The sequence below is a fragment of the Halichoeres trimaculatus genome, unplaced genomic scaffold, assembly GCF_033239565.1.
Source record: "Halichoeres trimaculatus isolate MK-OKI-2021-1 unplaced genomic scaffold, fHalTri1.1 fHalTri1_scaffold_12, whole genome shotgun sequence".
In the NCBI taxonomy this organism is placed as follows: Eukaryota; Metazoa; Chordata; class Actinopteri; order Labriformes; family Labridae; genus Halichoeres; species Halichoeres trimaculatus.
This window is the reverse complement of record NW_027437190.1, coordinates 21905701-21920559: the sequence shown is the minus strand read 5'-3', so window position 1 is coordinate 21920559 and position 14859 is coordinate 21905701. Positions and strand designations below refer to the sequence as shown.

The following is a 14859-nucleotide window of genomic DNA, read 5'->3' as shown; positions in this document are numbered from 1 at the left end:
TACCTGCATATTGGTCCATTTTTTTTTCAGAGAGTTTTTGCTCCAGTCATTTGCTCCTCTGCATTATCATCTTCCTCACACCACCCTCCTCATGGCAGGAGTGTTTCACTGTCCTCTTACCCCACCAGCAAACGCTATGATGAAGGGAGATCAGGAGGTGGAGGGTTTTCAGATCACAGGAGGAAGGACAGAGGAGAAGGGGAGGTTAAGGACACATTTGAGGGGGAGGGTGGTGGTGGATTGCATACCATTTCCCTCTCCCTCTCTTCGGGCCAGTCAGTCATCTCTGCTTCTCCAGCCGGAGGGCCTCCGTCCTCATCAGTGGGCTCGAGTGGAGGAAACCCATACCTAGGCACTGGCGCTGTGAGGGTGGCCTCTACAGTGGTGACCAATGTAATGCGTCCTGTTATCAGCACACCACTCCCCATTGCCAGCAAACCCAGAGATGGTGGCACTTCATCCAGCCCGCATCCACCAGAGAGGAAGTCTCTGACGCCGCAGCAGCCACAACTTCTGATTGGTTCAGGCTCAGGAGGGTTGGCGGCAGCCACAGGGGGTGGGTACTACTCTTCACCGTCACCTAATCCTGTAGCTGCAGGCATGGGTCCTGGTGGTGTAGTGACTAATTTGGTATTAGGAGGAGCTCTTTCTGCTCAACCTGCTGTGCAACTCATCACCCCCTCCCCTCAGCCTCAGCCTTCCCAGCATCATGCGCTCCCTCACACCGCTATTTCAGCCTCACATAGCCAAACCAATGGGCCCCTTCCTCTGCCCCTGCTTCAGCCGCAGTTCCTTCCCGCCTCGTCCCTCACTACCTCTGGGGGTAAGGCCATCACACAGGTTCAGTACATCCTGCCCACCCTACCAGCTAGCACACACCCCAAGAGTCCACCTCAGCAGCTCAGCCAGCCAACCAGTGTGTTCAACCTGCCCACAGCTCCACCCACACATGCATCTCTGGCCAATGGAAAGCAGCAGGGTGCGGGGTCACTGACAGGATACACGTCCAGTCCAGCAGTGGGAGTGGTCAGCCCGGGAACTAGAGGTGAGAGTTGCAAAGTAGCTCAGTTGCTACAAATAGCTGGTATTTTTTTGTGACTCCTAATACCAAGCTCATTGTCTGTTTTTTGCCTTTAGTGCAATCACAGTCTCCAGTCCTGCAGGGTAAAATGCTTGTTCCCATGGCAACAGTAAGGACAGCACCAGCCTCTGCCCAGCAGTTTCCCATTGTGGCTCCACCTCTTCCTGTCCAGAATGGTGCTCAGGCTGGAAGCAAGGTCAGTGAGAAACTCCACTGTTCTGGAGCTGAGCGCTTAAGAAACAATTCCCTTTTTGCTTTTCATGCTTGGTCCAAAAAAGTAAAAATAGCTCACCACTTGCTCTGAACATTCTTGGTAATGTTATTGTCATCACATCTTCCTATTTGTTGTTTCTTATCTTCATGGCTGTCCGTTTTTCTGCCTCCTTAGATCATCCAGATAGCTCCCATGCCTGTTGTCCAATCCCAGCTGCCTCAAGGTGGAGCAGTCCATCCTGCCAGCCCCTTCCCTGTGGGCACAGCTGCTGTGGTGGCTCCAGGGTCAGCCCCCTCCCAAGCTGTGCTGCTGCCACCAGCACCTACCAGGTAAGAGATAGCAAAGGACACAAACGAAAAGATATCAATTTATTCCTCTTTAGCCTACATTTAGTGTTCCTGTGGTACAATGGCCATGTGAAATTCACTTCCATTTCATCAACACCTCCCTTTTCAAGCAGCTGCTGCCTCCTAGGCTTTGTAAAGGTGGTAAATGTCACCGGTGTGAAACTTAACACAAAACAGAGTGCTGAAAACAATGTACTATCACAATATCCTCTATTTTGTCTTAAGGCAAACACATCCTTTTTAAATTTGATTTGATTGTCATTGTCTCATATTTTCACAGGAGAAAAAATAACTATCACTGAAATTTGTCCAAATAACCATTTTAATACTACAGAGAGTTGGACTTTGATTAAAAAAAAAAAAAAAGAGGGAGAGTTTAAATTGTTGCCACATTTTCTCCTTTTGGGTAATTTTCTATGTATTTAAAATGTGTAGTAAGATCATTCCTTCTCTGTTCTGAGTTGATCTCACTTAAGGTTCAATATCATGTTAAAAAATAAAAGAGTATGTCAAAAATTCTCTGGCAATATTTTCTGTCAGTAAGTACTGAAATAAGTGCATGTTAGATGTACTTCTTCAAGCCTTGTGTTGTATCGTGGTAGTGTTGTAATTAAGTCTTGTTTTAGATCTCAGTAGGATTTGAAAGCTAAATGAACGATGTAGTTCTGAGATTTTCTAAGATTTGGAGTGTGCAAGGAGGAAATATTATTGAGTCCAGAGAGGACGTTGCCATGGATCTTTTAAGATTTATTATACAGTCTGACAATTAGTTTAACAGTTTCCAAAAATGGAGACTGTGGGGCGTTGCTGCAGCCTTGGTTTTATTTGCACATGTGTATGGAATCGGTTATACTAAATGGTTTATTATCTCATTCTTTCAAAGAATGCTGATCTGATTTACGATTGATGAGTGTTCGATAGTTTGATTTGTGAATTTACTGGTGTGAGTGGCAGATACAGATTTTTAAGAAACATAAAATACATTCTGTTGATCTTAATAGCTACGTAATTAAATTTCAACCAGGCCTGTATAGAGTGCTTTAAATTCTTCCTGTCATGTTTTCAAAAGATTTCAACCAAAGATGTTGCGTTCTTTTCTCTTTCAAAAACTGTGATAACATTCTAAACAGAGGTCAAAATATAGCCCAAGATCGTAAAATGTTTATGCTCTATCATGGTATTAGACACCCCCTTAAATGGTTGTATAGATGTAAACAAAGTCCTAAATATTGCCATTTTCACACAAAAAATGTGTCTAAAAAACTATTTTACCAAAAGACTAAACCAGGCCAAGAGAGAAAGAGATGTTCTTATTTAGGATGAGATTATTAATTGTAAATCTTATTTTAGCTTTACATGCATCCATGTAAAACAAATGGACTTTAAAATGCCAGACATCATTGATGAGTGGATTGTCCTAATTGTTTAGTTCCTTTTATTCTGGCTGCTCATATGATGTTATCCCACTGAGATGATTTACCCGCACAATGAGAAATACTTTGTGCATCACAACCTTTCATAAGGGTTGATCACACTGTTTCCCTCTCCCTGTTCCTTGAACAGACAGCTGAATCCAGATCAGATATTTGAGAAGGGCTGTGCACCAATTATATGCCAGAAAACTTGACTCATCTCTGACAAACAGGAACCCATTTATGGGCATAAGCTCGCCTTACTTACTCCAGCATGGCTTACTGGTGATTGTGGTAGTAGTTCATTAAGTGTCTTTCCACATCGTAGCATGGGCTAAATGAGCCAATATTTTCTGTATGGTATGAATGATAAAAGAGGAACAGAATTATAATCCATGTATGTGCTCAAAGAGAAATGTTTTTAATAGATGGACCCTTTTAAAGCCCCATCACTTGTTTGCTGCTACACTTTACAGAAGCAAAAATTTCAGAATACATTACACTTACCCCGACTAGATGTTAGACAGCAGCCGCTCATGGGACTTGCAGTGATTCACAGTCTTGGAAAAAAAAAATGCTTACCAAAGATAACTCCCCTGCAACCATCTTTGGACTTAAATCAATTAGGTGAACATTTACAGAATTCAGTTCTTAGCCCGAAACAGGAGGAAAAGAAGTCGAGTGTAGACGACAGGTTTCAGCATTTGTGCAGATTATATAAAGTTTATTCAGTCACTTCAGGCAGATTTAAGACCTTCTCACCAGGACCTGCTTATCGTGGATTGAGAGCAGCTCATGAGTGGATTTCTGTTTTTATCAACAGTGAGATAAACACACCTTGTTAGTGCAGATTGTGTTAACTAAGATTTTTCATTACACTTTAAAAACTTGTCTTTTCTTTAGAGTTATTAATCGAAACAACTAAGATGACATAAGCTGTATGTGCATTCCATAGGAACTTCCACATTTCCTAGAGCACAGCGAGCAGACAATACTAGAAACAAAAACTCCAGCAGGGGTGCAGCTGTAGCAGTGCAGCTCTATTCTGGATGTGTTAGTCATGCTGCTGGTGGCCCAAGTTGCCTCTGCTTGCCACCCCCACACTACCTCTTAGCTGTGAACACACACGCACACAGACACACGCACACACACAAAAACAGCACTAGTCATCCTGTGCTGCTTGCTGTGATGTACACTCACCCCCTGACCCTCACTGCAGCACTTCTTTTTTTGTCTTCCTCTTTCCTTCTAATCACGTCTCTGTTCCTTTCCTCCTGGTTGTTGCTCGTTAATACGCCGCAGCACCTGCTGTCACATCTTTCACAGATGTCTTCATTTATTCTCTTTCAAACATTTCTCTGCCTTCTCTTCTCCCTTTTTTCTGTAATCATCGCCATTTTTTTATTTATCTCCTGTCCAGGATCACCTACGTCCAGTCCACTCCAGGGGTCCCATCCACTCTGCCTCTCGTCTCCACGACAACAGGCTCCTCCACCACCCAGCAAGCCCTGCCAGTGGCTGGATCTGCATATGTTCCATCGCCCTTAGCAACACTTGGGTTCACAGCCATTGCACCACCTGGACAGACGCTGGTTCAGCCGCTGATTGCAGGTCTGTGGTGTGGAGAGAGAAACATAGGTTCTTAACAGTAGAAGGCCAAAAGAAGCCTCATTGTGTTTTAATATTGTTGTTTCCAAAATGTAAACATGCTTTTTTTTATTTACACATTTTTCGTAAGAAGATAATGACTTATTCACAAATCAACATCACAATTGCTTATATCATTTTTCAAAATCTGCAACCTTTTTTTATCGCTTTTAATTTTCAAACAGTTTCTTCCCTGATTTTGTTCATTGACTGGAATCTGCATTTGTTTCCTGACTGGTTGCACACTCCCATCCATCTTAACAAAATTTCCAGTGGCTTTAAGTTTTTCCGTCACAAACAAACTAGCCAACAAACTAACAAAACAGACAACAGAAGAGTGTTCATGTGTGTTGTATAAAGTATTCCTGCGGAAATGTTGTGCTTCTAGAAAAATAACACATTTTTGTCCTTTTTCCTCCCTCCAGGTCAGCCCCCGCTCCTAGCCACCGCACAGTCTCCATCGCCCTCCACCTCGGCCCCTGCCTCAGGCTCTGGTGGCCAGATAGTAACCGCCATCTACCCTCCTTCCCCTAGTGTCACCATGGCAACAGGGGTGGTCTCCATGACAGCAGTGCCCCCCAGCGTTGTCTACTCTGTTTCCAGCCCCTCCAGCGCTTCCCCTCACATTCTGTCCAAACACACAGCGACACCAACCACAGTAACACACCCACATCCGCAGCTCCATCCGGACAGACAGCCCGACAGACACGGTCTGACACTGGACAGACCCACAGAGCGACAGACTGACAGACAGGCAGAGAGGCAGACAGATCTGCTCCTGCACTCTGACAGACAGCTAGAGAGGCAGCCGCAGATCTCCAGCAGCTCAGCGGCACCTCCCAGTGGTTCAGTTGTGTCTACAAGGCCCTGCAGTCCACCTCAGATCCAAGCAGCTGGTACTTGTTGTCAGTAATCACTTGATTTTACAGGATTGTAATTCAAAGCTGTGGAAATAATCTAATCTCATCTGTCTTCACAGGCAGCACACCAGGCACACCCAAACTAACCCAGCTCCCAGTCAGGACCCCTCAGAAAGTGAAGGCAACAGTGGCTAACATCCCTGTGGGCAGCTATGAAGGCGGAGGCCGAGGAAAGGAGAGGGAGAAGGAGAAAGAGAGAGAGCGAGAGAGGGAAAGAGAGCGAGAGCGTGAAAAGGAGAGAGAGAGGGAGAGAGAAGCCGCTGCCGCTGCGGCTGCCGCCAGTCATTTCTCCTTTGACTCTGAGGCTGCAGGGCTGTCAGGGTCTCCAACAATCCACCCCACTGAGGAGCCTCCACCCCCTGACAGACCTCTAGAGGGCTCCAGTGCAGCTGACACGTCCGACTCGCGTAGCAGGGAAAGCACAAGCACCAAAGAGGTTAGTGGCATCACACGCTGACTGTAAACTTTCACGTCATCAGATACAAACTAACCATGTTCTGACACACCGCGTCTGTGGCTCTCTGTGGCATCCAGGCTGGATGGAAGGAGTCCCTCCCATCCTCTCCTCACCCTCCTCCATCAACCACAGACTCCACCCTTCCTCCCCCCCAGACTGACAAAGATGCTCCCACACCCAAAAAGGTCAAATCCCGCCCACCCCCACTGAAGAAGACGTTTGACTCTGTGGACAAGTGAGTTGATATCTTTGTGAATCTTCTGTCTACGGTTGTTCTGCTGACGTTTGGGCAGCGTATGTATACTGTGTCCTGTGTTTGTGTGTGCCTGCTGGTCTGGCAGGGTGCTGTCAGAGGTGTACTTTGAGGAGCGCTTCGCCGAGCTGCCGGAGTTTCGGCCTGAAGAGGTTTTGCCTTCACCCACCTTGCAGAGTCTTGCTACTTCGCCTCGCGCCATTCTGGGCAGCTATCGCCGCAAGAGGAAGAACTCAACAGGTTTCACTCACGCTTTCTGCTTTTCACATGAAATTCATGTTTTTAATAAATGATTCTAAACTCTATACTTAGTTTAAGGCTGTGTACTAAGTTTGCTCTTTGAAATGAATTTGTCTTTTATAAATCTTGTGTTTGTTTTTGTTTTTGATTGTGTGTTTGCCTCTAGATCTGGATTCAGCCACTGATGATCAAGTGTCTCCAAAGAGGAAAAGTCGGCGGCGCTCAAGCTGCAGCTCGGAGCCAAACACACCTAAAAGTGCCGCTAAGTGTGAAGGAGACATATTCACCTTCGACAGAGCAGGTAAAGCTCAGGGAGTAAAAACGGTTTAAAGAACTCAGGCTGATGGTAGAACTCAATAAAATATTATTTCTGAGGTATAGAAATGACTGACATGGAGATAAAAACTTTTAAAAAGCATCATTCTTGAAACATACTTCTCTGAAGTCTTAACTACTCTGTGTCATTTTCCTAGCCCCAGATGGAGAGGATATCTTAGCAGAACTGGAGTTTGACAAGGTACCATACTCCTCCCTACGAAGAACCCTGGACCAGAGGAGAGCTCTGGTCATGCAGCTGTTTCAGGAGCAGGGCTTCTTTCCATCAGGTAAAATACAAGCACACACATTATCTCTGAAAGCTTTTTCTGGATGACTTTGGACCTTGAATATACATTTGTGTCTGTTGCTACCCTCTCACCCAGCTCAAGCCACCGCAGCCTTCCAGACAAGATACTCCGATATTTTTCCCACTAAAGTCTGTCTGCAGCTGAAGATCCGAGAGGTCCGACAGAAGATCATGCAGACAGCTACCCCCTCCGATACTCCTGGTCTGAGTGTTTCTGATTTATCAGGTCCCCCTGGACCTTCATGTTCCCAATCAGGAGAGGGATCAATGAGAGGAGGAGGGGACCTGCAGGACGAGGAAGTGGATCAAGGGGCAGAGGGGAGCCCAGAAGATCCACGTGATTCACAAGACTCCTCTAGATGAGGGATGTTGACTGATCGGTGTCTGTTATACCTTTACAACCCTTAAATGCTTTTAAAAAAAGACATTTTATCCACAATGAACACTCCTTTAGTCCCATCTGGTTTCTTTTCCCCTCCCAGCAGCCAACCTGTGAGACTGACAGAAGTTTGTATGCAATGTTTGGACTCTCATTTTAATGTGTGACCCTTGTACCAAAAAAAAGGACACGTGAAAACCAGTGGCACAAAACATAACAAACACAACACACACTTCCTGCAGATTCTTCAATCCACACTTGAATTAGCACTCTGTATTCATCATCTTGGAGAAGACTCCCAGCAATGCCAGTGAAGGAAAGGCCATTGTGTGCATCTGTACTCATCCGCCATGAAGGAGAAAGTTCCAAATGTCGAGGAGCAGCTGACCATTCTGGAAAAGTGAGAGTCAACAGTTTGAATTAAGGAAACTGAACGTTTAAATATTTGTTTTTAAGGATTTAAGTGGTATTGATCTGCTTGAGGGAGGAGCTGTGTGTAGACTACCTGGAGTTAACTTGTGTCATGTTTCTGCTAATAGAGGGCTGGGCCTTCTAAAGCAAGAAACTGTTTGATTTGGCACAACAACTCTTTCTTTCCTTTGGACCTGGTAAGATCCATCTCCATCTCATACAGGGAGCGACTGAAACTTTAGTGGACTTCTGGCAGTGCCATCATTCCTGCAGTTACCTGAGTGGCTGAGTCCTCCCGTCTTGCGACTGACCCTAGCACATGCCAGTAGGTTGGAACCAAGCATTCCTGTGCCTCTCATTCGCTCGCCATGAAGGACAGAGGAGGGTCAGAGTCAACGGGCACATCCTGGCTCTTAGTTGTAGAGGTCAGGCTGATAAAGCCTTAATCCTCTATTGCCAAGCAGTTTTATTAACTTTTTTAAATAATTTGATTTGTATTTAACATTGTCATATTCAGTTTGTTGTTGTACTATTCCTATGGTTATTACTCCTCAGATCATTGCAGTGAACCTGACCCTTTGTTTTGTTCTTGTTGCTAGCAGACGTTTCCTTTATTTCTGCCAGCTGTTGATTTCTTGTACTATTTTTTATATATATATAATTTTGAAGACAGGTGAGACGCTGCTCCATACCTGTACAGCTCCTCCATTGTAGTCTTCCCGCGACTGGCCTCTCACCTCAGCAAGGATCTGCGGTGCAGTTTTTTTATTTCTAAGAAGACAATGTGGACCTTTCTTTTCTTTCTCAACTGTGATACACAGTGTTTGTTTTAGACCATCCTGTATGCCTCTGTCCCTTCATTAATTTGATCCTATATAATCAACACTTGTACATCTCTTTCCTCCGCCTCTTTTCTTCCCTCCTTCCTCCCCTTGTCACTTTATTGCTCTCTCCAGACCTCCTTTTTAGACAGGCGGAGAGAAAACTGGGGGAAGTGAGGTGAGGGTAAAGAATCAAAAAAAGAGCTGGTAGGATCTTAAACTGGTTGTGTCTTTGTGCAAGACTTGGTTATGTTGTAAATAATTACTGTAGAGTCAGTAGACTCATTATATTATTGATAAGGAAAAATCTGTCATCGAACATAAGTTGACTTTTAAGACAACCATTGCCGGAAGTGAAACATGAAATGGAAAAAACAACAATAAATATGGCTATTAATGTTTTTTGTGTGTGTTGTACTCCTTGTTCTGCTGTTCCAGTATGCAAGAGAGGGCTTTCTATGAATAATTCAAGTTTGTAACTGTAACTTTCAGTATGCAAATAAAAACATGTTCAATGAAAGTGATCGCATCACTGGCAATGATGGAAAAATGATCATCCTTGTACAAAACAAACAAAAGCCTGTGTAGATCATCTGAAAAAAAGCATTTATTGATGTCACATATTTAGAACAGAGTATGTCAACAGCTTTGATCATGAGAAAAAACACATATAAATGATAAAAATAATCATACAGATATGATCTGAGGCACAACCAATGGTCCGTATTCCTACCAAAGCCAATTAAGAAAGCATTTTAACACTGATCCCTATGACAGCGTCACCGATGTACTTTGGTCTGTTTGGTGAATTTCTTGAAAATGTAATATAATTATTCAGTTCAAGAAAGTCGTGACTGAGCACTTTGTTATAGGCAGTGTTTCGACCTGATCCAGCTCATCCAATCAGCAACAGAATGATGTTTTTGTTTTTGTTGAAAGACTCCTCAGAGGAGCTGCAGTCCGTCCAGACCCTCCATGGCAAGGCCGTTCTCCAAAGCGGTGTGATAGATCTCTAAGGCCTGCTCCAGGGGCAGGGCTCCACCCTCGCTGGTCTCAATGATGGCGATGGTCTCACCGAACTCGTTACACATGATGGTTGGAGTGCCCTGTGCCTGAGAGGAAGAACCAGGATGCAGACTTACTGAAAGTGATACGGTGACATTTTGACCTTTGACCTTCTTCTATTTGCTCACATTGATTATCAGTATTTTTAAAGATTGGTTAATTTCTCACCTGTTGAAGATCTGAGGCTTGGATCTGGATAACCTGAGGCTGACCATTAGCCAGTTCCACTGCTGACGCATTAACCACAGCCACAGCAGCGCTGGTCTCCACGGCAGCCTGAGCTGCTGCCTCCTGATCCAGCCTCTGCTGCCGGGCATGGGTCTTCTTGTGGTTTCTCAGGTTGGAAAAGGTCTTGAAAGCTTTCCCACACTGTGGACACACATGGGGTCTTTCTCCTGTGTGAGTCCGGCGGTGTTCGGCCAGGTGCATGCTCTGGATGAAACCTTTGCCGCATGTTTCACAGCGGAACGGCCGCTCGCCTGAGTGTGTGCGCAGGTGTTCCCGCAAGTGCGTGTTCTGACGGAAGCGCTTGCCACACACTTGGCAGGGGAAAGGACGCTCGCCAGTGTGGACTCTCTGATGAAGAGCTACTCCTGAAGAAGACACAAAGAGTTTAAAGCAGACGGGACACTGGTGGGCTTTGGGGCGCTTCCCCGTCGTGGAGCGTGGTCGCCCGGGGCCTAAAGCAAAATGGCTCAGTCTGTGTAGCCGCAGGTTAGCAGGAGAATTTAGCTTCTTCCCACAAATGTTGCAATCTAAACCTCGCACAAGACTAGTTGAATCCCCTGATGCTGTCTCCTCTGCTGTTGAAGTGGAGGGCTCTGAGGTCATATCCTTCCCCTCCTCTGATTGGCTGCCTGTCTCTCCTCCACTATGTGCCCCTGTGGCTGCCTGCAGCAGCTTTGGGTGCTGCTCCAAACAGTGACTATCTCTCTGCTTTCTCGTCAGGAAGCCGGCTTCACAGTGAGGACACGGGAAAGGGGCCGGAGATCCAGGGTGTTGAGTGTAGCGATGCGCTGCTAACTTGGTGGGCCAGTGAAAGGTGGCAGGGCAGTCTGGGCAGCTCAGTGCTGCAGTGCTGGAGTGCAGCAGAGTGTGCTGATGGAGGTTGGAGGACTGGGAGAAGGAGCGGTGGCAAACATCACAGCGGTACGGCCGCACACCTGAGTGGATGAGGTTATGTCTCATCAGGTTGGCCAGAAAGGAGAAGGTTTTCCCACAGTCAGAACACTGAAAGGGCCGCTCGCCAGTGTGAGTGCGGATGTGGTTTCGCACATGGATCTGTTTCTTAAAGGATTTCCCACAGATTCCACAAACAAAGCTACGCTCGGTGGCATGGGCCTTCCTCCGGTGGTGGACCAGCTGAAGCTGGGAAGAGAAGTTTTTGAAGCATGAGCGGCAAGAAAAAGACCCTTTATCAGATGTTGCTGCTGGATCAGCTTCAGCTAAGTCTGTGGAGCTGGGAGGAACTGTGGCACCTGTGTTGTCCAGGGACAAAGCATCTGTAACTGGGTCAGAGTTGGCAACATGCTCCATCTGCTGAGGGTCTTCAGTGTTGACTTCAGGTTGAGCAGACGCCTCCATGCTGCCTTCCTCTCTCTGCTCCTCCACTTCACCTCCTCCATCTTTACTTTCAGAGATCTGTTCTGAATCCTCTCCCAGGTTTTCCATCTCATCCTCCGTTAGAGGAGCCAGCAGGTGGATGTTAACCTCAGCGGTGTGGGAGTTCCTCTTCTCTCTGGCTCTCTGCAGAATGGTGAGAGCAGAGAGAGAAGCTCTTCTTGGAGCTGAGCTCTGAGGGAGAAAGCAGGCATTGGTCAAATTAAACTGCAAATGTTTTAGAGTGCTTTTACACCACGTGTTACATTCACCCTGTCACACAGACCTGGATACACTGATGAAAGAGGCTGATGTAAAAAGCAAATATCTTATTCACACACTAATGATTTGGTGTCTTGCCTAAAGACACAAGACACAGGCTAAAAGAAGGATCAAACAGCCAACCTTCCAAGAATGCTTTTTCTACCTCTGACCTAAAGCTGTAAATTCAACATGCTGATTGCTAATTTGTGTTTTCCTACCATAGAGACAGGGGCAGATGTGCCAGATACATCTCGGTTGAGGTGAGTTCTGCGGTGGTAGAGGTACTTGGTCATATTGGTGAAGGTTTTGTTGCAGAACTGACACTTGTGAAGTGGCTCTGCAGTGTGGGACTTCCTGTAGGAAACAAAAAATGACATGGTAATATCATATGTCACTCTGTTATAATGCTGCTGGTTTGTCTCCATTCTTCTTACCTGTGCATGATAAGGGTCATCTCAGTAGTGAAGCCATTACCGCAGTCCACACACAGGTACCTAGCCACACCAGAGTGTGTGCGCAAGTGTGTCTGCAGTGATGTGGCCTTCTTAAACACTCTGCCACACTCCGGACATTCATGCGTACCCTGCTCATGCACACGTCTGTGAGCAGCAAGCCGGTTGACTGATGTGAAGGTGCGGTTGCAGAGCTCGCACTGCTGAGGTCTGGCCCAGACTGCTGCTTTCTTTTCTACTACTCGGACCCGCATGTCCTCCACCTTCTCAATCATCTCCTCCCTCCCTCGGGACTCCTCAAAGCCCCCCATGACCCCAGGCTCTCCGCTCTCTTTGTCCTGACCCAAGAAGTGCTCCCCCTGGTGCTGGAGGAAGTCCTCTGGCGTCTGGAAGAGAAGCGAGCACTCTGAGCACTCGTAAGGGTGGATGACAACCACTTCTGCTGGCTGCTGCTGGGCCTCACCCTGGACACCAGGGGCCAACCTGAACTCCAGTCTCTGGACATTGTTTTCTACATTCCCCAGGTTTGCGACAGAGCTTCGGGCCACAGCAGGCAGCAGAGGGGGCAGCTTGGAGCGACGCTGACTACGAGGGTTGGAGTTGTCTGCCAGAGCCTGAGCTGTGAGGATCTGCAGGTGCATGGTGGCTGAGCCAGGGGCAGGTGTCACTGGAGGCAGGAGGGAGGGACGAGAAGGTGCAGCACGTTTGGAGAGAGGCTGATGCTTTTTCTGTGGCTGTTGCTGCTGCTGGGCAAGTACCTGGAAAATACACAAAGGTGTTAAAAAAATGAAACAACCCCTCATGCAAGAATGATGTCCCTCTGTTGTGAAGTTATTACAGTACCTGTGCTAAGATCTCACCAGCCTGTTGCTCACTCAGCACATAGTTCTGCATGCTGTTTAGTGGAGTAATGGTGCCATCAGGCTGCAGCACATACTCCTATTGCAAGAAACAAATGAAGATTAGTCAATGCACGTATACATCAACCACTTTACTATTAAAATGTCTAGAACAGAAAGAAAAATTTTACACATTTTATTAATGCATTTCTTGTATTTTTCCAGTGTTTGGCCTCTCACCATGGTTGTTGTGTTGCTGTGTGTACTGCTCCTGGTGTGGCTGCGTCTGTGCTCCAGCCAGGTGTCAGGTGAGTCAAACAGAGCCAGACAGTCGAGACACTGGTACTGGACAGGTCCTGATGCTTCAGCTCCTGCTCCTGCCTCTTCAGCTTCCATAACCTCACATAGCTCTGTGGATCACTCAAATGAATGAACAAACATTCACATGAAAAAACACTATATCTAGCAAGCCAACCCAATCTTACCTTGTTGCTCCACCTCCATCCCTGCCTCCCTCATATGCATCTCCTGGTGCTGCAGCAGCTCCTCCGGGTTCATGAGAAAGGCCCCACACTCCAGACACTGGTACTGCTGGGTTTGCCCCATCTCGTGGACACTGTGGATAGTCATAGTCTCCCCAACCTCCCCTTCTCCTTCCTGTCCTGTGTGGATCTGCTGGTGGATCAGCACATCCTCAAGGGTGTTGAAGAGCTCATGGCACTCGCTGCACATATACTGGTGCTCCACATACACACCCTCCGTGTCCTCCTGTTGCTCAGCCATTGTGGTATCAGTGTGAGTGTGTGAGAAGAGGTTAGGCTCTAAAGGTTAACCTAAAAATTCACGTCTGTCTTCAATAAATTAAGATTCACATAGAAGCCGTTGAAGGGTTCCACCTGCGGATGCAAGAATAGTTTAGGTCATGCAACACTCACTGACATCTAGCAGACATCACACGATTGATGCGTAGTTCTATCAGACTACCACCACATCAATACTAGTTTCAGTTATGTGTACACTGATAGGATGCAAATGTAAGGAATACCATGTGTTCATCCGAGACAATTTTGAAAACTATCTAGAAATTAACACCCCAAAATCAGCCGTTAGCCTTTACAAATGCTACAGCTAATAACACGGCCACTACCCAGAGGTGCTTCACAAATCACTGTCTGATTCCCCCACAAAACCTGATTCATACCTTTGTTTACAGTGTGTGATGGCGTATGGAGAGCTGTTGGCGGCGCTCCCTCCAATATTGCAGACCTGTTTTAGGCACCGCGGTTTCCTAACGGTTGCTCCCCGGTTAGTCTGGCGGTCCGTCAGGCGGCGCTACCCACTTTTCCCCGAAGCTGTCCGGCTACGACGGCGGGCCCTTCTTTTTCCTCGTCTCTCATTTACTCTCGTTGGACGACCCCTCGTGCAGTCCTTAGCTCACACTAGCCTGTGCGTCTTCATAGTCCATTGTTACAGTTTGTGGTTTGTATATATATTAACTGAAAAAATGAAAGGAATTACATTTCAAAGCGTGTAATGAAACGTTTGCCCGCCGATCGCCTCCATTCTTGTGCTCACAAAACCCGCCCAATGCGGTAGCCTTAAACATTTCGACATCTGTGATTGGACAGACCGGTTGTCGATCAGAAATAGTGCTTGTGAAATGGGAATTGTAGTTTATTCCACCCCGAGAATACCCCCCCCCCCCCCCCCCCCAAAAAAAAAAAAAAAAAAAAACACTTGATCTTACCATGAGACAAAATAGTTTTGCATCTTTTTCTTAAATAATATTTTGTTTTGTTCGAAAGTTTTCAGTTTTCGATTCTGTTCTCTCCT

The 14859-nt window shown here is 46.4% G+C and overlaps 2 protein-coding genes across 4 annotated transcripts in view; one reads left to right on the top strand and one right to left on the bottom strand.

Annotated features, from left to right (window-relative positions):
• The window catches only part of cicb (capicua transcriptional repressor b), a 34938-nt gene extending 25611 nt beyond the window's left edge, over positions 1-9327 (top strand). Inside the window, exons 11-22 of one of the 3 annotated variants that reach the window (XM_074683348.1) lie at positions 31-556; positions 938-1045; positions 1138-1277; positions 1470-1624; positions 4475-4665; positions 5127-5597; positions 5681-6057; positions 6156-6315; positions 6413-6571; positions 6738-6872; positions 7045-7176; positions 7273-9327. In XM_074683348.1, the coding sequence (XP_074539449.1) occupies positions 31-556; positions 938-1045; positions 1138-1277; positions 1470-1624; positions 4475-4665; positions 5127-5597; positions 5681-6057; positions 6156-6315; positions 6413-6571; positions 6738-6872; positions 7045-7176; positions 7273-7559 (2841 nt within the window). In that variant the 3' untranslated portion in view covers positions 7560-9327. Of the gene's footprint in view, positions 1-30; positions 1046-1137; positions 1278-1469; positions 1625-4474; positions 4666-5126; positions 5598-5680; positions 6058-6155; positions 6316-6412; positions 6572-6737; positions 6873-7044; positions 7177-7272 lie in introns of all 3 variants that reach the window. The other 2 variants (XM_074683347.1, XM_074683346.1) reach the window with 2 other exon arrangements.
• Positions 9328-9416: 89 nt separating this feature from the next.
• On the bottom strand, positions 9417-14648 carry znf526 (zinc finger protein 526). Its single transcript, XM_074683350.1, has 8 exons — positions 14228-14648; positions 13512-13922; positions 13267-13436; positions 13031-13126; positions 12170-12945; positions 11954-12089; positions 10041-11666; positions 9417-9919 (listed from the first exon to the last, which is right to left on the bottom strand). The coding sequence occupies exons 2-8, from the start codon at positions 13807-13809 to the stop codon at positions 9752-9754; spliced, it is 3270 nt and encodes a 1089-aa protein (XP_074539451.1). The 5' UTR covers positions 13810-13922; positions 14228-14648; the 3' UTR covers positions 9417-9751.
• Between the last annotated feature and the right edge of the window lie 211 nt (positions 14649-14859).